Source organism: Geotrypetes seraphini, chromosome 6, assembly GCF_902459505.1.
Source record: "Geotrypetes seraphini chromosome 6, aGeoSer1.1, whole genome shotgun sequence".
Taxonomy (NCBI): Eukaryota; Metazoa; Chordata; class Amphibia; order Gymnophiona; family Dermophiidae; genus Geotrypetes; species Geotrypetes seraphini.
This window is the reverse complement of record NC_047089.1, coordinates 224961071-224984987: the sequence shown is the minus strand read 5'-3', so window position 1 is coordinate 224984987 and position 23917 is coordinate 224961071. Positions and strand designations below refer to the sequence as shown.

At 44.6% G+C, this 23917-nt stretch overlaps 1 protein-coding gene across 2 annotated transcripts in view; it reads right to left on the bottom strand.

The window, feature by feature from the left end:
• MXRA5 (matrix remodeling associated 5) overlaps positions 1–23917 on the bottom strand; it is a 61276-nt gene that overhangs the window by 31098 nt on the left and 6261 nt on the right. The window contains exons 2-3 of one of the 2 annotated variants that reach the window (XM_033948630.1): positions 11817–12036; positions 7345–7474 (exon numbers count right to left, since the gene is read on the bottom strand). In XM_033948630.1, the coding sequence (XP_033804521.1) occupies positions 7345–7474; positions 11817–12022 (336 nt within the window). In that variant the 5' untranslated portion in view covers positions 12023–12036. Of the gene's footprint in view, positions 1–7344; positions 7475–11816; positions 12037–23917 lie in introns of those variants that run through there. The other variant, XM_033948631.1, reaches the window with a different exon arrangement.

Below are 23917 nucleotides of genomic sequence, written 5' to 3'. Positions count from 1 at the left end.
AGTGAATGGATTTGACATAATCACAGGTTAGAAAATTTGCATGTGTATGCAGCCCCGGTCTCGCCTCGCAGCTGCTCCGTGGGCACCAGCCAGCTCTTCAGGTCGGACACCCATCGCCAGGGCTCGCAGAATTAAATTTGATGATGGTGGTTTTCACACATAATCCTCACAGGTCACATGGACCTCGCTTTACGGTCTCTTTTGAGCTTGGGCGTAGGCCGGGGTCGGATAACTCCGGTAGGCTGGTGGAGTTGTAATCCTGGATCTCAATCGCCACCCACTCAGACCAGGCACGGCTCCCTAGCTGACAGAAATCCAGCCCAGTCCAAGGTGCAATTGAATAGGAACCTTTTACTTAACGAGTGCAGATTTCCAATTAAACTATGTGCAATTTACTCAGTGTTGACAATCATCACGTTCAAGCAATCTTTTCAAATAATCATGCAATTATTATTCTGTCCATCCTTCCCCTCATATCCATAAAGGGGTCTCCCTCAGCATACAATGCATCGGCAGGAGAATAAGGATAACCAAGCCCTTCTCCTTTTCCCCAAAATACTGTTGTCTCACTATCAATTCTTTTTCTCTCTGTCCTCTCCCAGGAACCAGTAGTAGAGTTACCATATTTAATGAAGGGCAAACCCGGAAGCATGGGCCCACCCTGTTCCACTCCCAGCCCAGCCTCGTTCTGCCTCTAGCCCAGGGGTCTCAAAGTCCCTCCTTGAGGGCTGCAATCCAGTCGGGTTTTCAGGATTTCCCCATTGAATATGCATGAGATCTATGTGCATGCACTGCTTTCAATGCATATTCATTGGGGAAATCCTGAAAACTCGACTGGATTGCGGCCCTCAAGGAGGGACTTTGAGATCCCTGGTCTAGCCTGTCCCGTTCCGCCTCGTCTCTTTTTTTCTGACCTCTAAGCCACATCTGGAGAGCCTCCAGCATGCGTGGATGCGTGTGTCGTCATCCTCGCAAGCTTGTTGAAGGCCCTCCAGATGATGCCAGAACTTGGGGCTGTCCAAAACATGGACAAATTGCCGTGTTTTGGAAATTCATCCAAGAATCTAATCTAATCTTTGATTTGATATGCCGATTTATCCCAACAGGAGGGCTCGACTCAGTTAACAAGATAATTAATACATTATACAAGAGATCAGAACAGAAACTATATCTTTAAGGCCAAAATTGTTTTTTATCTTTTATGGTCCATTCTCAAAAAAAACCATCCAAAATGAGGTTTTTTTTGAGAATGGGATACATTGAGCAATTTAATTGCCAAGACCACCACTACATCTAACCTTAAAACATATTATCAACCCAAAAATCGCCCATGTCCCAAACGCCCAAAACAAGATCTTGTAGGCAAAGGAGGGGCCAGTCCTTCGCCTAAAAGCAGGATTCTGTAACCGGCGTCTGTCAAAAACAATGCCGGTTACAGAATCCTGGGGACCCCCTCCCCCACCCCAACGATCGCAGCAGGAGAGATGCCAAGCCCTCCTGCCGGCACCCCACCCCTGCGAATCTGCAAGTCCTCCTGCCGGCACCTCCCCCCATACTAACCTGGAATTTGGCTGGCTGGGTCCTCTTGCCATCCGGCCGGCAGGCCTGCCATCCTCGGAATGACGACCTTGCCACTTCCCGGTGCATTGTGAGATGCACCGGGGAGAGGCCTGATTGGCCCAGATGCCTATGACCTGCCCGTAGGAGGGGCCTTAGGCAACTGGGCCAACCGGAATTGGTCCAGTTGCCTAAGGCCCCTCCTAAGGGCGGGGTCTTATGCACATGGGCAACCAAAGATTCGATTGGCCCATGTGCCTAAATTCCCACCCATAGGGCTTGGGATCCCTCCTGCTGGTATTTGCCAGTGGATGTGTCTTCGGTAGGAGAGCTTGGGATCCTTTCTGCCGGGCATCATTGGGGTTCAGGGGAAGGATCATGATCGCGGCAGGAGACATTAGGCATCTCTCCTGCCGCGATCGTTGCAGTGGGGGGGGTGGACAGGTTGTCTGGGCTGCTGAGCTGATCGCGGCAGCCGTGATTCACTCAGCGGCCCCTATTTGGAACTTATATCTGTTTTGACTTGTTCTAAGTTAAAACGTATAAGTTCTGTCTGGCAACCGTCAACCCTTTTAGGTTATGGCTGCCAGACGACTAAGGCTAGGTCGGCTCACCTCCTGCCCTTTCCCCTCCTCCATAAACGCCTCTTTTTGCTCTAGGCGTTCAGAGGACATAAAAGATAAAGTGGGAAAAGGAAAGGGAACGATGCGAGACAGAGGATTAAAGTGGAAGCCACGTGTGTCAGGAGGTGATGCTAGAGATACAAAAAATGGAAGCAAGTGTGAGAAGAGACAAAGAAAGAGTGAATGATGGAGCATTAGCTGTGGTGGAAAGGGTTTAATGAAAGACTGGGAGGTCATAAAGAACACGGAAGGATGTAAGATATGGGGACAGACAACTTGGTGATGAAATAAGCGTTGTGGCATCAACATGGAAACCAGTGGCCGAGAGACAAATGTGGGTGAGGAGAATGGAAGTGAAACCAACTGGGTGTTGCAGGACATACAGAAAGAAAGAAACGCTTTAATCCATCATTCCTCCTCCCCCCCCCCATTGTTCTCCTTTCTTTTTCCATTTTATCTTCCCTTTATGTCACAACAACTATTTATACTTGGGGTTACAGGTCAACAATTTCATATTTGAGTTCTTTCTACCCTGGGATATATACCATCTGGTCAAGGTGATTTATCACTCTTTAACTTGTCGATTTGGCTTAGTACGTCTTCCAGGTTCACTGAGAAGTGAGAATAGATGTTTGAGATAGGATGGGTATCCAAGGAGCTCCCACTGACTTAGATTAAGCCACACTGCACATTGCACATTGTATAGTAATTAAAGAGCAGCTAAAGCTACAAAAGACTTCTGAGGAAATTAGAAAATCATGGGATAGGAAGTGATGTCCTTTTATGGATTAAAAACTGGTTGAAAGAAAATAGAGAGTGGGTTTAAATGGTCAATATTCTCAATAGAGAAGGGTAAATAGGGGAGTTCCCCAGGGGTCTGTGCTGGGGCCACTGATTTTTAACATATTTATCAATGATCTAGAGATGGGAATATCTAGTGAGATAGTTCTTTGACTTTGTTAAATCGTAAGAGGATTGTGTAAAATTGCAAGAGGACCTTCTGAGACTGGAAGACTGGGCATCAGAATGGCAGATGACGTTTAATGTGAGCAAGTGCAAAGTGATGCCCGTGGGAAAGAGGAACCCGAACTATAGCTACGTGACGCCGGGTTCCGTGTTAGGAGTCACTGCCCAGGAAAAGGATCTAGGTGTCATTGTTGAGGATACGTTGAAACCCTCAGTTCAATGTGTGGCGACAGGCTAAGACAGCAAATAGAATGTTAGGAATTATCAGGAAAGGAAGGGAAGACGAAGATGAAAATGCTATAATGCCCCTGAATCCGTCTAAGGTATGGTCGCAATTTGAATACTTTGCGCAATTCTGGTTGCAATATCTCAAAAAATAAATAGCAGAATTAGAAAAGGTACAGAGAAGGACAAAGATATTGATAAAAGGTTTGGGATGCCTTCCCTATGAGGAAAGGCTACAGCAGCTAGGGCTCTTCAGCTTGAAGAAGAGACGGCTCAGGGGTGATATGATAGATATGATAGGCCTTAAGGGCCTACATTTCAGGTGCCTACGTTTTTGGAGAATCATGCTTAGCGGCACCTAAATCACACTCTGCTCATAAAAATGCCCACTTAGGTGTTAGGCGTCGCTAAGCGCCATGCGACAGCCACCTATCTTTTATAGAATCGGATAGGCGCTTATCGCCAAATTCAATTTCCCCCCCAATTATTGAGGCTATTAAAGGTATTAACCCCCTCCCATTTTACTAAGCCTAGGGTTACCAGACGTCCGGATTTCCTTGAACATGTCCTCCTTTTGAGGACATGTCCGGGGGTCTGGACGGCTTTTCAAAACCCGGCACTTTGAGCGGGAGCACATCCGCGCAAATCACCGTTGAGCAGCAAATCACTGTTGAGCAGGATCACATCCGCGCATGCGTGGATGCCACTCAATGACATCACGCGCACATGCGCGTGCACGTGACATCATCGTGTCACGTCCGCGCATACGCAGATGCGCTCCTGCCTGACAAGAGCAGGCAGCTGGGGGCTGGGCTGAGGCGGGGCTAGGGAAGGATGGGGGGCGGGACTGGGGTATAATGGGGCGGGGATGGGTGGAACTGGTCAGGCTTGGGGGCGGGTTTAGGGGGCCGTATTTTTCAAATGGAAAATCTGGTAACCCTAACTAAGCCGCTATAGAGGTTTCTACGGTGGACCGGAATGCTAAGTGCCCCGATGCTCATAGAATTCCTATGAGTGTCAAAGGAGCTTAGGAGCATTTAGTGCCCCAGGCCGTGGTACTAGAAACCTCTACCGAGGCTTTGTAAAAAAGGGCCTAAGTTAGGTGTCTAACATTAGGAACCCTTTATAGAATCAGCCCCATACTGCCTACCTGATGGGTTAGCAGGAAGGGCTCAAGTGGTAATGGCCATGCACTAATGGGAAAATTAAGTCCCCTTTTATGATTCTGCGTTACAGTTTTTCTTATCACAGGCTGTGAGCGTCAGAGCTTTTACCACAATGACTCACGATAAAAAAAAAAATCCCTAACGCAGCTTCATAAAAGGGGGCCGTAGTGCATAGCCATGATTAAGGAAAGTAGACAAATCAAGATCCACACAAGGAAAACAAGGTCTATTTACATAGATAGAGTACATTTGGAAGAATTTCTTCATCGTTGAGATTTAATTCTGTGAATAAATCCCCCCGGTTGACGGGTACTGTTCCAGTCCCACATTTTTGGTTTGGTTTGGTTTTTTTTTAAAAGTAGAAAAATCAGCCATTTAACCCCCCAACGGTAGAAATGGCCTTAACATGTGAGAATAATCCACGTAAGGATGCACTAAGGCCACGTTTTACCACTGTCTGGTGAAGGGGCCCCCGAAGGTATTAAGCTACAGCCATAAAAGGGCATAAGTAAGCCAAAGTTGACTGAAAGGAAAGCCTTGAGTGAAAACTAGTCTTAAGGGCACTTTTGAGTTTTTGGAAAGATGATTCAATTCTAATAGTAAGGGGGAGATTATTCCAGAGTTTAGGGCCAACAACACGAAAGGCGTTAAGCCCTAATGTACTTAGGGGGAAATTTTAGGCCCTACCGATGCCTAACTTAAGTAACAGATGCCATTTAAAATGGCAAAAAAAAACCCCAGCACCGTTAAACGCATCCACCAGCGCCTAAATAATACATGCCAGAATTGTGCCTATGTAGCATACGCTAACCCCCCCAATTCTGTATATGGAGCCATAAATTATGCCTGAAAATGAGTGCCCCCCAGCTGATTTGCACATGCAACTTGATTGTTCTCTCTTTTTGTTTTTGCTTTTTCACCGGGTGTTTGGATGTCTGGAGGTATGATTGTGGAGTGATTGTTGTCTGATTGTTGTGGTCTGAGGCCGAGTGCTTGGGGTTTGCATGTGTTTGATTGGGGGCTTTGGTATTTCAAAATGTCAATTGTGATGGGCATCCACCCATTGGGTTCTTGTACTGTGCAACATTTGCTGTCATAGTTTTCCAGTGCGGTTTTTTTCTGCCTGCTATGTTTTTATGCTTACTTTGATCCTGGTTGTATGTTCATTTGCAATTGCTAATAAAAATAATTTTTAAAAAAACAAAACAAAAAAAAACAAGTATGAATCTCAAAAAGGGGTGTGGACAGGGGAGGAGCATGGATGGATCATGGGAGTTCCTAAAAGTTAGATGCACTGTCACAGAATATGCCCGATCTGTACACAACTTGTGCAGGCATTTAGGCCTGGCTTTCCTTGGCCTAAATGGGTGTGCCTAAACTTTATGCTATGTACAACCGCTAAGCAAGATTCTGTATACTATATAGCAGGATCCTTCTGTAGTATCATGCTCCTCGCTTAGAAGTTCATTCCTTAGCCAAGTTGCTTTTATCTGAACCCTTCTCCTCCACTGCCGGTTCCAGACTTCACTCCTTTCATCTCGCTACCCTGTTTGTCTGGAGTAAACTTCCTGAGTTTGTCCATCAAGCCCCTTCCCTTGTTTTAAAAGTAGGCTGAAAACCCACCTTTTCGATATAGCGTTCAATCCATAACCTCACTGCTCACTATCCTATCCAGTAGATTATCCATCCCTCCCCCCAAGTAGGGTTACCAAATTTTTCAGAACATAAATCCGGACCCATGGTCCTGCCCCAGGCCCGCCCTGTACCGCCCGGCCCTGCCCTATTCCACCCCTAGCCTCGTCCCCTCAACCTGTTCGCTTGTCAGGAGGAGGGCATCTGCGCAATGCGCTGGAGTGGCGTGATGACATTGCACGCACACACGTGACATCCCCGCATTGCATCCGCACGTGCACAGATGCCGTCGCAACGTTGCTGCTAGCTGGAAGCTTTTCCAAAACCTGGACAAAGTGTCGGGGTTAGAAACGCCGTCTAGGCCCCTGGACATGTCCTCGAAAAAGGGGAAATCCAGACGTCTGGTAACCCTACCCCTAACTGTATCTCCCACCCTGGCATCTTATCTGTCTTGTCTGTTTAGATTGTAAGCTCTTCTTCTTCTGGAGAGAGTGCTTGCTCTTCAGCAAGGAAGTTATAATAGATTCAAAAAGATTTGGGGGCCATTGATTGCATATTCTAATGATTAGACACTTTGGACACCTTGTTATTACATAGGAAAATAATTAGTGTGGGGATGGGGAGGTATGTTATGTGATTTAATGAATTTATTATTGATGATTGGGTTGGGTGGGGGAAGGGGAGGTTTTTTTTTTATATGTAATGGATAATAATTGTTAAGAATGTCAAGTGATTTGTACAAATCATCTGATTGAATATTGTACACTTGTTGCAAGAGTCAAAAATGAATAAAGAATTATTTAAAAAAAAAAAAGATTGTAAGCTCTTTCAAGCAGGGACTCTCTCCTGTACAGTGCTGTGTATGTCTGGTAGCATTCTAGAAATAATTAATGGTAGTAGTATAAAGTGCTGTGCTGATCAGCAGTGAACCTTTGGGCAACGTATATATAGAATTTGGCCCTAAGCTCATTTTCTGGTGCCCTTTTTAGTACATATACCCCTAAAGCAGATGGTCCTGATTCTATGAAATCAGAGGTGTCGGGGTAAGGGTAGCGTGAGAAGGTGTTGTTGAAATGAGTGGAAGGTCCTCAGTGGAACATAAGGGAAATCAATTCTGACATAATGCTTCAACTTTTATCTATAACCATGTCAAAAAAAGAAAATGTAACCTTTACCTGTAGGGAAGCTAAATCTCTAAAAGCTCCATCTGGTATTTCATGGATATCATTGCCGTGCATCATAAGCAACTCCAGTCTTGTAAGCTCTGAGAAGGAGTTCTCAGCGATAGACCGTATGCTATTAAACCTGACAGGGGAAAACACACAAATACAAAAATTTTAAGCCAATATCAGGAAGTTTTTTTTGTACAAATAAGACTAGCTAACTTCATAGAAACATAGAAGATGAAACATAGAAACATAGAAGATGACGGCAGAAAAGGGCTACAGCCCATCAAGTCTGCCCACTCTGCTTACCCACCCCCTGTCTATGCCCTAATGATCCAATTTCCTTATCTTGACCCTCGTAGGGATCCCACATGGGTATCCCAGTTATTCTTAAAGTCTGGCACGCTGTCTGCCTCGATCACCTGCACTGGAAGCTTGTTCCAATGATCAACCACTCTCTCTGTGAAGAAATACTTTCTGGTGTCGTCATGAAATTTTCCACCTCTGAGTTTGAGCGGGTGCCCTCTTGTGGCCGAGGGTCCCTTGAGAAAGAAAATATCATCTTCCACTTCGACACGTCCCATGAGGTACTTAAATGTTTCGATCATGTCTCCCCTCTCCCTACGTTCCTCGAGAGTGTAGAGCTGCAATTTGTTCAGTCTCTCTTCGTACGAGAGACCCTTGAGCCCCGAGATCATCCTGGTGGCTGTCCGCTGAACCGATTCAATTATGCGCACATCTTTACTGTAATGTGGCCTCCAGAATTGCACACAGTACTCCAGATGAGGTCTCACCATGGCCCTGTACAACGGCATTATGACTTCAGGCTTTCGGCTGACGAAACTTCTATTGATACAACCCAATATCTGCCTTGCCTTAGATGAAGCCTCCTCCACTTGATCAGCCTGTCCTACAACTCACGGTTCATGTCTTCTCGGATTAAAGTTGCTTCTTGGCCCCTTGTGGGCTATGGTTAAAGTCTAAGCAATGCTCTGAGGATGGGCGGCAGGTCGTGTTCTACAATGCTAGTGGAACTTGAAACATCCCGACCCGGAGACCTCAATTATAAATTCAGTGTCTTTTCTAAAATGCCGCCCTTCGAGGCAGATTTTAGAAAGAGCATCCAATTCAGACTATAGAAGTCCAAGTCTGTGAGTCACACATGAATGCCCATTTCTCATGTATTTCAGAATTGGCTCTGCCGACATATAGGCTGTTCTAAAATACATGAGAAATGGACATCCATGTGCTGGAGATGTCAAGCACGAACATCCATTTTACGAACCAAAACATCCAAATTAGGACTGGGGAAAAAGCAAAGGATAACAGACATTTTTCTGGCAGCTTAGAAACTTCCATGTTATAAAATGACCACATTAACACGTGTGCAGAGGAGAGGGGTAGTCTAATGGTTGGAGCAGTGGGCTAAGAACCAGGGAGCCCGGGTTCAAGTCCTACCTCAGCTGTTTTTTAATTGCAAGTTCTGGAGGCCGCATTACCGTAAGGATGTGCTGAGACTAGAATCGGTCCAGAGAATGGCCACCCGGATGGTCTCGGGACTCAAGGATCTCCCATACGAGGAGCGGCTAGGGAAGTTACAGCTCTACTCACTCGAGGAATGCAGAGAGGGGGGAGACATGATCGAGACGTTCAAGTATCTCACGGGCCGCATCGAGGTGGAAGAGGATATCTTCTTTTTCAAGGGTCCCGCGGCAACAAGGGGGCATCCGTGGAAAATCAGGGGCGGGAAACTGCACGGGGACACCAGGAAGTTCTTTTTCACTGAAAGGGTGGTTGATCGCTGGAATAGTCTTGCACTGCAGGTTATTGAGGCCAGCAGAGTGCCTGATTTTAAGGCCAAATGGGATAGACATGTGGGATCTATACACAGAGATAGGTAGGGGGGGCCATGGCCCTTATCTGCCGTCTATTTCTATGTTTCTATGTAAGTTCTCCAGGGAGAGAAATGTGTCTACAGTATCTGAATGTTCACCATGTCAGTAGCCTTAAGGCTTGCAAGTTTCTTATACCTTCAAATACAGCAGGTATTTTTCTGTCCTGTGAAGGCTCACAATAAAAATCACAGGAACCTGGCTAAAATGGGCTCATATTTTATAAAATATGACAGGAAGTCATGACTCTGCCAATGCTCCACCCAAACTCCGCCTCAGAACATGCCTACGAGAGGGTGCAGAAAAGTTCTCAGCCCAACCAACCGACTTCCTAAATTCTGAGCGTTATTTTGCCACTGTAGCTAAAAAAGAGTGTTATCTTATTCGTTAAGTGCCAATTTGCAGAAACGAAAATCTATGTTTTGACGACGTTTCAAATCATTGAACCATATCCATGTCATTCTTTTCTTGGTTGGGCTGAGACCTTTTTAGCACCCCCTCATACTTTAAAGTCCCTAAAGTTAGGTGCCAATTGTGCATATATGAACATAGAACACCAGCACGTATACATCTATGTGCACATACAACTGTTTTAGGGATCCTTTCACTAAGCTGTGGGGAAATTCATAATTAAAACAATAATGAATGTGATATACAATACTTGATCATGGTCTTTCTTTGGCATTTCTGGGACATAAGACTGCAGAAGTCCACCTAGCCCTGTCCTTTCATTGGAGTTGCCGTCAAAACTTACTCCAGCCTATTCAAATCCATCTTGTAAAAGTCTACTTGACACCAGTGATGTAATAAGAATGAGCGGCGCCCCTCCCCCACCTCTTCCCCACCCCCTGTTGCATGCACACTCTCTTCCCTTACCCCGTACGTTTTTAACTTCTCCTGTGTAAGCAGCATGCCCACGTCAGTGTCGGTTCGACCTATGACATTACTTTCTAGGCACAGCGTCCCGGAAGTGACATCAGAGAGAGCACCAATGCCAATGCGGGCAGCAACCTCGTGTCAAGAAAGTAAAAAAGGTATGGGGAAAGGCAGGGGGTAGAGAGGAGAAGGAGTGCCGTGCTTTTTGGAAGACCACGCCTAGGGTGGACCGTTCCCTCCCCCTTGATACCACACCACTGCTCAACACTGTCCTCACATCCCAGCTACTGTACTTGCATGTTAGCTTGAAGTGTGTTACAGCATAGATCAGGGGTGGGCAACCAGGGCCGGAATCCAGTCGGGTTTTCAGGATTTCCCCAATGAATATGCACTAGATCAGGGGTGCCCAAATGGTCGATTGCAATCGACCAGTAGATCGCAAAGGCAACGCGAGTCGATCGTGTTGCCTTTGCAATCTTTTTCTCCCTGCTGCTTCCCCAAGCCAGGTCTGGATGTATAAGCGCCGGACTTACAAAACTTCACCTCTGATGCCAATTCTGATGTCGGAAAGGAAGTTCTGGGCCAGCCAATCGCTGCCTGGCTGGCCTGGAACTTCCTCCCTGACATGCTTGTACGCGTCAGGCCTTGCTCGGGGAAGCAGCAGGGAGAAATAGTGTTGGGGATGGGGGTAGGGAAAGAATCGGGGAAGTGGAGAAATCGGCACGATGGCTTAGGGGGGGCAGGGGGAGCAAGAAAGAAAGGCAGAAATAAGAGGGGGGCCAGGGGGAGAGAGAAAGAAAGAGGGGGGCCGGGGGAGAGAGAAAGAAAGGCAGAAAGAAAGAAATATTGGCTTTACAGAAGAAGGAAATGGAACCAGAGACTCATGAAATCACCAGACAAAAAGGTAGGAAAAATGATTTTTTTTTTCAATTTAGTGATCAAAATGTGTCCATTTTGAGAATTTATATCTGCTGTCTATATTTTGCACTATGGCCCCCTTTTATTAAACCGCAATAGCGTTTTTTAGCGTAGGGAGCCTGTGAGCATCTAGAGCAGCGCAGGGCATTCAGCGCAGCTCTCTGCGTTAAAAACCGCTATCGCGGTGTAGTAAAAGGGGAGGGGGTATATTTGTCTATTTTTGTATAGTTGTTACTGAGGTGACATTGCATATTTTAAAGTCATCTGCCTTGACTTCTGATAAAACCCCCCGAATACAAACGATAATTGTGTGCTTTGTGTTTTTAAAAATTTTATTGTCGGTAGATCATTTTGACTTGGTCATTTTAAAAGTAGCTTGCAAGCCAAAAACGTGTGGGCACCCCTGCACTAGACCTATTTGCATGCACTGCCTCCCATTGTATGCAAATGGATCTCATGCATATTCATCGGGGAAATCCTAAAAACCCGACTGGATTCCGGCCCTCGTTGCCCATCCCTGCCATAGATTGTGCTAGGTACAGAAAGTATTTTATAAGTCCATAGTGGCTTACAATTTAAGTTCATCCTTCAGGCAATGTAAGGCGATGTGCCTGTGTAGATTACCCCCTTTGGTTTAGGATACATCATATTAGTTGACCCCTGTACAGATACATATCAGTGGAAAGCAAGCTCTTGAATATTTGTCGATAAGGTTGACCTTAAGTAACTTCAACAATATGTCATTATGGAAAAAAAAGGGCATGGAGAACAGCTAAGTCATAATTCAATACTAACCCCAGATTGATTTTTTCCATGTGTTTAGGAATTCGTCCTGGCACTGCTACTAGAGATCGAAATGTGCAGTGAACTTCGGTGGGAACGTAACAGGCACAAGGGTGAGGACATGCGAGCGTCGTTTGCAGGACACCCAGACAAAGAATCAGCACCACGGATAGGGCCCATACATTTGCCCTCTGCTGGGTGCGGTTTGCTCTCTTCATTTTGCTCTACCTGTCTAGAAAACAAACAAACAAGCAATCACTTTTAGCAACATATTAGTAATGCAGCAATGAACAGCATTTTAGAAAGGATTCCCACCTCAGAATAAAGATGCCCAAGGTAGTACGATGGTGGCGGTGCTAGTATTTTAAAACAGGATCAGTCAATGTAGTCTGTTTTTTTTTTTTTAATATTCTCATTTTTCCTGATATCTCCGAATATTAGGGGGATAGAAATTAAAATACCCAGAGTTCCTTAATAATTCAATAAATTGAAAATGCACAGGTTACTCTTCTTCTGTATGATAGAAAGCACCATTGCAGAGGGAGAATCTTTTCAAAGCAAATGATATTTATGTAGAAGTTATCGAATAAGTGTAGAAATAAGCATAATTATTAAAAAATTAAAAAAACGATTATGTTAAGACTTCAACTGGAGTACTATGTGCCGTTTTAGAGGCTGTACGTCTGGAAGGAGGGCAAAAGAATAGAGACAGCCCAGAGAAGGACTACCAAAATATTGTGAGGGTTTTCTCACAAGAATTGAGAATTTAAATATTTACCCTGGAAGAAGGATACGCAGAGTCATTCGGAAACTTGAAAGATAATCATACACAGGAAATGAGTCTTTTTTCAATAGAAGGGACGTTCAAAAACAAGAAGGGGCCCTTCTACTCAGCTGTGTTATGCACTAACATGTGCCTAACACATAGGGTTACCATATGGCTCCAGAAAAAGAAGGGTGGATTGAGACATCCGGGTTTTACTTCCATTGCTTTAATGGATTGAGACATCTGGGTTTTTTCTTCTATTACTTTAAGTGGAAGTAAAACCCAGATGTCTCTATACAGCCTCCTTACTTCCATTGCTTTCAATGGAAATATTTTTTTTCCATACATTTTATTGAATATTTTTTCTTTTATGTACAAATAGAATTACAAAAGTGAACAACAATTGGGAAAAGGTAGGAGTTATCCAAACCAATAAGCTGTATCATTATTAATAAAATTAACAGTCAGTATAATATTTAGGAAAGGTTATTATTACAATATTTGTCTAGAGGTGCCCAAAATTTTTTAAAACTAGAAAAAGTATGATTTTTAATTGCCATTATTTCTTCATAATTTCTAATGGAACAGAGATAATTCCACCATTCAATAGAACTAAGATGTGAATTGTCTTTCCAGTGACAGATAATTAGATGGATTGCCAAGGCAATCATAATATTGTAAATCTTGACAGATGATGGGTGAATGACAATATCTGGATGTGAGGAACACAGCATGATGACTGTATAAGAAAGAGGCAAGGAAATATTTTTTAGTGGAAAGTGTGGTAGATGTATTGAATAGAGAATGACACGGGGATAAATTTGTCCCTGTCCCCACAGGAACTCAATTTCCCCATCCCATCCCTGCTAGTTTTGTCGCCGTCTCTGCCTCATTCCTGTAAGCTCTGCCTTAACCGCTCAAGCCTCGAGCACATGATTTTAAAGTGTTTGAGGCTTGTGCAGATGAGGACGGAGCTTAGGCATTGGTGGAATGAGGCATTATGACATCACAATCTGAGCTCTATAATGTTGCTATTTATGATTTTAAAGGGTTTGAGGCTTATGCAGATGAGGAGAGAGCTTAGGCATTGGTGGAATGAGGCATTATGACATCACAATCTGAGCTCTAGAATGTTGCTACTTATGATTTTAAAGGGTTTGAGGCTTGTGCAGATGAGGACGGAGCTTAGACATTGGTGGAATGAGGCATTATGACATCACAATCTGAGCTCTAGAATGTTGCTACTTATGATTTTAAAGGGTTTGAGGCTTGTGCAGATGAGGACGGAGCTTAGACATTGGTGGAATGAGGCATTATGACATCACAATCTGAGCTCTAGAATGTTGCTATTTATGATTTTAAAGGGTTTGAGGCTTATGCAGATGAGGACAGAGCTTGCAGGAATGAGGCAGGGACAGGAAAAGAACTCGCCAGGATGGGACAGGAAAATGAGTTCCCACAGGGACGGAGAAAAATTTGTCCGCATGTCATTCTCTAGTGTTGAATGCCCACACAGTCAACTCTGACTGATAGACCGCAATTCCAGAATTAACCAGCAGCTGGATCTGATTGGCAGGTTGCACGTACGAGTGATATCTAGAAGACTTAGGGCTCCTTTTACTAAGGTGCGCTAGCGATTTTAGCGCTCTGCCCCCTGCGCTAAGCGTAAAAACTAACACCAGCTCAATGGTGGCATTAGCATCTAGTACGCGGAGCAATGCCGTGCTCGCTAAGCGCATGTTAAAACCGCTAGCACAGATTAGTAAAAAGGAGCCCTTAGTGGAAACACAGGCACTCTTACAATAGAGTCTGTCTGTTGAGTTTTTTGGGGATTTAGGAGCCTGAATATTCAGCATCAACCACAAAAGTTTGATTATTCAATTTTTGATATACAACCAACACAGTTTACATATTACATACAGTTACTGCAATTAGGTGCTCATTTTCAAAGCCTTAACAAATCTGCTAAAAATGTTGAAATTATGATTTTGGAAAGTCAGAATTTGGATGTTTCACAATGCAGTTCGTCCAAACAACGAGGGAGCCTGTTGTGAGTTTGGGATTAGAGAGGGCCCAAAAGCAGGGCATCCGAAAGTGATCTTCAAATGGGAAGAAACATCTATGTCTAAAAAGAAAGACGTTTTGATCCAGACCTATTTCTGTTTTGTCAAAGTTGCTCTATTGAGCAGCCCACCACTGCAGGAATTAAAGAATGCCCCCCCCCTCCTTAATCATCCAGTGGCTACTGACCCGCTCCCTCTCCCCTGAAAGTGAAACTGGAAAGGAAATCCGGGCACTAGGTCAGCTTCAGGCAGTGGCGTACTACGGGTGAGCAGAGCCTGGGCCGGTGGCTCGCCCCCCCTCGCCCCCCCCCGCCATCACGTACGTGCCCCCTTCCCTTTTCCCGTACCTTTCGAACTTCTCCGGCGTGAGCAGCATGGCCACGTCGGTGTCAGCTCACCCTTTGATGTCACTTCCTAGGAGCGGGTCCTGGAAATGACATCAGAGAGAGTGCCAATACCAACACGGGCAGCAACCTCGTGCCAGGGAAGTAAAAAAAGGTATGGGGAAGGCAAGGGGTTGGAGAGGAGGAGGGTTGCCACGCTCTTAGCACGATGGCACCTGGGGTAATCGCCCCTCCCCCTCTCCTCCCCCTTACTGCGCTACTGGCTTCAGGTATTATGGCCATTCTGAAGAAAGCAGCACACAGGAGTAGCCTAGTGGCTGTGTAGTGGACTGTCAGCTAAGGGACCCAGGCTCAAGTCCCACTTCAGCTCTTTTTGTTTCATTTTTTGTTTCTTTGTTTATAATTCTGAGTCTTCCAAAAACCTAACTATATGATACCTGCAAGCCTGAAAGTTATGGCACAGTGGTTAAAGCTACAGCCTCAGCATCCTGAGGTTGTGGGTTCAAGCCTACACTGCTCCTTGTGACCCTGGGCAGGTCTCCTAATCCCCCATGTGCCCCAGGTACATTAGATAGATTGTGAGCCCACCAGGACAGACAGGGAAAAATGCTTGAGTGCCTGAATAAATTTATGCAAATTGTTCTGAGCTCCTTTGGGAAAATGGTATAGAAAATTGAATAAATAAATAGTTTCTGTCTCTGGTAACCAGAACTTATATTGTGATGTCATAATGCCTTATTCCACCAATGCCTGAGAGCCAACCTCACCAGTGATGTCACAATGGCTTGATTGTCACTTTTACTATATTATGATTTCTAAAGTGGTGCAGTGGTTAAAGCTACAGCCTCAGCACCCTGAGATTGTGGATTCAAACCCACACTGCTTCTTGTGACCCTGGGCAAGTCACTTAATCCCCACAGGTACATTAGATAGATTTTGAGCCCAATACCTGAATAAATTATGTAAATCATTCTGAGCACCCCTAGGAGAATGGTAAAGAAAATTGAATGGATGAATAAATAAATAGGTATTTTTAAGATCCTAGAGGGATCACATTTACAAAAAAAACAAACAAACAGTTATAGTGGGCTTTGAATCTGTATCTCTTGGTTCACAATTCACTGCACTAACCACTAGGCTACGCCTCTGCTCTGGACATTATGAGCAAGAGATTTTTTGTTTTGTTTTAACGTAGACATATTTTTGAAAATGCCACTCAGCTAGTAATTGTCAAGTATAGTAATATACATATGGTAGCAAAAATGTCGACTCTTGCACAGATGGGTCTGTCTGGCAGTATTAGAAGCAATTAACCCTGAATTCTATGAAGGTCGCTGAAATTATCATGCCAAATTTTGGTCACAGTCCTAAGATATACACAGAGAGGGGCATAATCAAAACAAATGTCAAAGGTCCAATTCGGAAGTATGACGCTAGACGCCCAAACTCGGCAGTGGGAAAATGCCCATTTTCGAAAAATACGTCTAGAATTTTTTTTTTTTTTAACGAAAATTGTCTATCCGGATGTCCAGGCTATTGTTCATCCGGACCGCCAGAAAGTCCATCTTTATACCACATTTTGGACCAAAATTTCATCCAAGTCCCAAACGCCCAGAACAAGACTATTTGGACGTAGGAGAGGCCAATCTTGTAATGGACTGGCCATCCAGACATGACAACAGAGCAGTGGGGCACCTTAGAAGGCACTACTGTGAACTTCACAAAAAGGGTGCCACATAAACATCTTATCAGAATTCCCTTATAAGTTATGGTGAGCCACGCAAACACCCCCAAAAACCACTATACCCACCTGTCTACAGTCCCAATAGCTCTTATGGCTGCAGGTGGCACCTATAGGTCTGTAGGGTTTGGTGGGTGCATATGTTCCATCATAAATGTAGCGGTTAGAGTGGCTTATGGGCCTGGGTCCTCCTCTCTATGGTTAACTAGACCACCCCCCAGGCTATTTAAGGCACTTGTGTGCAACTCTACAAGGCTTTCCTATACCAGGTGCTGATGTTCTGGAGACAAGTATGTACTTTTTTATTCTGATCTTTGTGGGCGTGTAGGAGTGTCAGTGAACACTGGGGGAGTGTGTACGGTCTTTGGCTCTGCAGTGGTTATCTGGTCACTTTGGATCCCTTTTTGGCACTTATACTTGTTTTTACATCTTCTAACTCACAACGTTTAAATTTCATCCAGGATGTCTAGTAAAACATTTGATTATCCATGCAGGATGACTAAATTTAGGTTGGTCTCTATCCTGCCCACATACTGCCCTAACCACTCCTCCAGATATGCCCCTTTTAACTTTGGGCACACAGCGGGATTCAGAAGCCTAAAAAAATCCTGCAACATGTCCAGAAAATAGGTTTAATTATCAGCACCTTGATGACCCGTCGTTTAGGCCGTCCAAGTGCTGACTTGGGCGGGTTTGTAGATGTGTTTAAGTTCTGATTATGAGCACCATAGCATAATTATGTAACAAGCCAATTAGCACCAATTATTGGCATATATAATTATTTGGATTTGCACATGCTTCTGTCTATGTGCTACTCTGCAAAGCTGAACGCTGAAATTGTCTCACATGCAGCCCAAAATGAGCGTGGTCACTGGAGGGGCATGGGCAGGCCAAGCTTATTCCTATAATTTAATCACAATGCTACACGCTCAGTTTACACACTAGGACTTACAGCAGGTTTGTTGCTGTTTTACGGGTCTCGCCTCATCTGGGTAGGTAGAACCGATGTGTCAGCCATCATGCTGTGGCTTTCTTCAAGGTACGCTGCAGTTTGTCTTTATATATAGTGGGTCCGTGGACCTTATTGAGAACAGGGAAGTCAGTAGGTCAGAAGACAGCAACAATCATGATGCCAACCATGGAAGCCTAAGAGAACTTACACCAGGTTTCACTTGGTGTAAGTCCAGGTGCCCAAAGTGGGTCATGGGAATTGTCACTAAGCACTATTCTGTAAAGGGTGCTATAGAATGACACGGTGACAGAATTCATCACCGTCCCACGGGAAACCATCCCCACGTCATTATTTAAGGAGAGAGGGAAGAATCAGAGTATGAATGGGTCCAGCCCCTGACCCTCAAGCCTTGCATTGAAGAATGCTGGTGTACAAGGACTGAGGTTGAGAAAGACACTAAAGAATGAAACCATAAGCATTGCCATACTGGGACAGACTGAAGGTCCATCAAACCCAGTATTCTGTTTCAAGCAGTGGCCAACCCAGATCCCAATTACCTGGCAGAAACCCAAAGAGTAGCAACATTCCAGAGCTGAGATTGTGATGTCATAATGCCTCATTCCACCAATGCCTAAAAGCCAACTCGATCAGTGATGTCACAATAGCTTCATTATCCTATATTTGGCTCACAAAAGAATCAGAGTATGAATGGACACAACTACTGATCCTCAAGCCTTGCATTGAAGAATGCTGGTGTAGAAGGACTGAGGTTGAGATTAGAGAGTTGCGCAGGGACAGAAATCCCAACCATCCCCGTCCCGCCAGGATCCTCTCCGTCCCCACCCGTCACCGCCAGGATCCTCTTCGACCCCACCCGTCCCCATCAGGATCCTCTCCGTCCCCACCCATCCCGCAAGGAATTACCTCCATCCCCGCTTGTCCCCATAAAAAGCAGCAATTACTTCTGACAGGATCATCAATTCCACAGTTTCTTTTGTGTTTGCACTGCTGTTTTCCTTGTGGAATCTCTTTGGTGGAACCCTTTTTTTTGTTTTCTTATCAGGTAATTAACTTATAAACCCCCTCTTTCACTAAGGCTGACGTGTCCATTATATGGACGAACCTTGCTTCCAAAGCCTTTCATCCCCTTGGGAGTCCCGTTGGTTAGAGGAGGGGTCCCCGTGGGAGTCCTGTGGGCCAGAGGGGGGTCCCCGTGGGAGTCCTGTGGGTTAAGGGGGGATTCCCATGGGACCCCCGCAGGATTCCCGCGATCCCCGTGCAGACCTCTAGTTGAGATAGACACTAAAGAATGGCACAGGATGGTTTCCTGTGGTTATCCGTGGGGATGGGAATGGTGATGAATTCTGACACCATGTTATTCTCTGTAGAGCACCATTTATAGAATACAATCTCAGTGTGGTTCTTTCTTGCACCTTTCAATGCCATTTACTAAATCTAGCCCTAAGATTTTTGCAAAGCTTTGTGGCTAGACATGGAAAATGAGGAACGCTGAGTCTGAACTAAATAGAGAATTCTGGATGCTCTCATCTCTAAGATAGTTGACAAAATTCAGTTGTAAATAAGAAGAGATCTTGCAAGCAGTCACATCCCAACTGTGTGGACAGGAATAATTAGACAGACTGGATAATAATAATAATAATAATTTTATTCTTATATACCGCCAAAGCCATGATAGTTCGAGGCAGTTTACAACAAGAAGCGCTGGACAATCAGCGAAGAGGTCACAATTCAAAGTCATCAATACAATCTTAAATAATGGAAGAAGTGGAAAGCTATATAGTTCTTAAGGTTACTGGTTGAATTAGCAGAGCCCATAAAAATTCTTAGTTTACAAATCGATTGAACAAACTCGTTTTTACCAATTTTCTAAAATTGGATGGGCTAATTGGTCTTTCTCTACCATCATCTACTCTGCTGAGGTACTTCTATAGCTAAATTCTTGTACAACTTTTGACTTGTTTAAAGAGTTTAGATCTAGTATAAAGAGGGCTTCTGAATTCAGGTTTTAACTGATAAACACAATTAATACATCCAGAAAGTGAAGAACATAAAATAAATGTTTAGGGCCCAATTCTATATATCTTACCTACAGTGATGTAGCAAGGTTAGGAGGTACCCGGGGTGGTTCCCCCCACCCCCTCCACCCTTCCTGCCCCTTCCGCACCCCCACACCACACTCACACGTTCCCTTCCCACCCAGTACCTTTTTAAATCTTCGCCAGCGCGAGCATCTTCTTCAGCTTGCTGCTCATACTGACTTTCCCTCTGATGTCACTTCCTGCCCCCGAAACACAGAAGTGATTTCAGAGAAAGCCAGGCTGGCAGAAGCAGCAGGCTAGAATAGTTGCTCATGCTGGCAAAGATTTTAAAGAGGTTTGGGGAGGGGGGCAGAGAAGGGAGAGCATTGGGGGGGTGGAGAAGTGCTAGCACCCCCACCCAGATGGCACATGGGGCAGATTGCCCCCCCCGGCCTCCCCTTCCTATGCCACTGCCAACCAGTGTGGTACTAAGTGCGATGCTACAAAAGTTAGACCATTATAGAATCATGCTTAGTGCTGCCTAAGTGTGCTTAGACGGTGTTAACATTTAGGCTCGCCTTATTTATGCCAGAATTTTCTTGGCCTAAATGCCTATGCCAAAGTTAGGTGCCCAACGGCACCTAAATCAAAAACACGTCAACAATCGGCCCCCCCAACCACGTCTACTTTTAACAGTACACTTTGCACCTAACTGTTGTAGGCTCACGCCTACCAAGGTAGGCACTAAACTTTCAATTAACTCAGATTATGTGCTTATTAATTTAGCTTATTAATTTAGGCGCTTCTATCGGCTAGGCATGCTGATGTAGGCACTTGCGTAGCTTTAGGCACACTTTGGGCTAGATTCACAAAGCAAACCGACCGTGTACCGATCGGTTTGTGACCCCTTTGCGACCAGATTTCCCTCGGGCCCCATTCATTAACCTCTCCTGCGATCCGTTTCGAATCTGTGCATGCAAATGAGGTGAAACACCATGCAATACATTCATACATTTATACAAGTTAATACATTCATACAAGTAGGCAGGGACGCGATTCACAACACAAAATTTAACATCTGACTGGGCTGGCCGACTGCTGGGGAGAATGTCTTTCCGACTCTGGAAGCCCTGCTCTCTGCCCTGCTTGCCACCCTCTCCTGCCTGCTCGCCCTGAATCGCCGCATCGCCGCCCTGGTTTTCTCCAACCCTTCTTCCCCGAATCTCTCCTGCCCTTCCCCACCCTGCAAGCCTGTGGTTTTAACTAATAATAAAAGTTAAAGTTAAAAAAAAAAAAAAAAGGTCACGACTCCGACGGGCATGTGCAGACCATCTACAGATGAGGAATCGCAGAAAAGTGATCCGTGCTGGCAGATGGAGGCATTCCTCCGATCGCCCCCATCTGCATATTTTAGTTTGCTGAATTTGTCGGACCTGCCCGGATCAGGCCCAGATCGGGCAGACTGGTGAATCTGGCCCTTTGTAGAGTTTGGGGGTTAGTGACAGTGGCATAGTGAGGGTGAGAGGCGCTCAGGGTGGTGGCACCTCTCCCCGCCCTCTTCTCTGCCCCCACCCCATCAGCTCCTTCCTCGCCCCATCTTGCTATGCACACGCCCCTCCCCTTCCCTATACCTCTTTTAACATTCGCGGTGCAAGCAGCAACCCCAACCCAACATTGGCTCTCCCTTTGATGTTACTTCCTAGGCGAGAGTCCAGGAAGTGACATCAAAGGATGAGCCAACGCTCATGCAAGCAGCAGGTTGGGATTGCTGCATGCACCATGAATATTAAAAGAGGTATAGGGAAGGGGAGGGGCACGAATGTGCCATAGTAGTGGGGGGGGGGCAGAGGAGGAGCAGGGGGCTGACGTCCCCACCAAGGTGGCTCCCCCTTACTATGTCACTGGACAAACAGGGAAAAATGCTTGAGTACCTGAATAAATTAATGTAAACTGAGCTCCCTTGGGAGAACAGTATAGAAAATTGAGTAAACGAATAAATACCAGCAACCCCCACGTCACCTACTATTCTTCAATCCTTCTCCTCGCCTGACGTAAATCTTCCATTTTGTTTATGGGACTTGTTCATGCTGATGGACTCTCCTCAACTGCGCAAATGAATGTATTTGATTCTGCCATCAAAAGTACTCAGCAATGGTACCTGGGTCACAAAAACACCGATAAATCCAACTAGCTGGAAAATAATACCTAAATATGCATAAATGCTTAAGAACAGAAGCCCCACGTAAGCTAAGAGTCTTCTCTAGCATGCTCACTGATCTCTTGTAGAAGAATTTCAACCCGTTTTCGTTTTGAACCATTGCTGTAATTAGGAAGAATTTGCTTCTGATGGATTTCAAAAGAGTATTAACTTTTAGACTACAGGGTATTGTTGAAATACAGTTCAGCTGACTTTTATTAATGTGATGCGGTTGCCGTTGATTCAGCAGTTCTCTCTTGAGAACCACATTTGATACAATTGGAGTAAGGAAGGATTGTGCTCAAATGAACTTTCCATTCCTTCCGGCACAAGGCGAGTAAAGTGACAAGAGAGATTTAGTGCAGAGTCTGGAACCAAAGCAGTATGACATGCTACAGGAAAGAAAGAGATAAGTATACAGAAGGACAAGGAGATACTAGTATAGTAAAAAAAAAAAAAAAAAAATCAACAACATAATAAGCATAAAGATAAAAATTAAATGATATGAGTTAGAAAGAGATATAGAGAAAGGAGAATGGGCAAAAGGAAGCAGACATGGAGAGGAATAGACATGAGAGAAAGAAAGAAAAAAAGTAAAAGAAAGAAAGAAGGAAAGACTCAAGGGGAAAGGGAAGGATAAAGAAGAAAGTGGGAAGAGGGAAGAAATATAATTTAAGACATGGCGCAAAGTGATAATGTAAAGAAAGTGATAAAGAGATAAATTGCCATTGGCTGGAAATCAAAAATAGATTTTCAAAGAGAAAGTGGGAAATAGAGAAAAAGACGACAGAATGAACAAAAAAAAAAAATGAAAGAAGAAAATATTAAGATGAAAATAGACTTTAAGAATGAGAAATGATGATAAAAACAAATTTTAAAAGTTAATAAAAACAAGAACAGTTAATACATTCATACAAACACGATTATAAATATGTTTTTTTAATAACTAGGTATAAGATAGTAGTGCAAAAACACTATAAACTAAGACATCTCCCCCCCCCCACACACACCCTTTTAAAAAACTTCACATGTGTGTTTTTTGCATCGGCTGACCCACTGAATGCTCTGCACTGCTCCAACAGTCCTGGAGTTCCTATGATCATCAGCGTGCCGGCCAAAGCTAAAAACTGCTTGTGTGTGTGTAAATTCCATAATGAATAGTTTGTAAAAACATTAAATCAAACCAAGTTTGTAAAACTATTTAATAAGTTGCACTTTCATATTTCATTGAAGGCTTCTCTTCCTTTTTCATATAGAGAAACAGACAGACATATGTCACTGGGCCACATGGCACACTGCAACATGACTATTTGTAAGCCGCATTAAACTTATACTTATGCGGTATAGAAATACAATGTTATGTTATATATTTGCAGCACTGCTATTGCACTGCTTAAAGTCACCCTTAGTTTAGAATTTAACCCTCCCCCCCTGTTATGAAGCCACATTAGGGATTTTTATCACTGGCCACAGCGGTAAAAGCTCCGACACTGAGGGCTCCTTTTACAAAAGTGCACTAGTGGTTTTAGTGTGCGCTTAGCCGATACCGCCTCCTTTTAAGCAGGCAGTAATTTTTTGGGTAGCGCTAATCTTGTGCGTGCGCTAAAAACGCTAGCGCACCTTAATAAAGGGAGCCCTGAGTGTTGGAGCTTTAACCGCTGCGACCGGCAATAAAAAACCCTAATGTGATTTCATAAAAGAGGGATGGGGTAAGTTAATAAAGAACCTATCACCCTCAAGTACAATATACTGTCTAGTCCACTGTTCTTCAACCACTGGTCCATGGACCGGTGCCGATGGACCGGTGCCGATGAGGTATTTCCAGCTAGACCACGCTGGGCCGGAGAGATCATGGGGAGCATCCGATAGTGGCTTTCTACCCTCTCAACAGCTCTCCTTACTTACCACTGCAGCGATTCACGAAGGCAGCCTTGGGGCTTTTGCTGAGTCGCGGCTGCCTCTGATGATGCAACTTGCTCTTTCCTCAGAGACGGTGCGACCCAACAAAGGA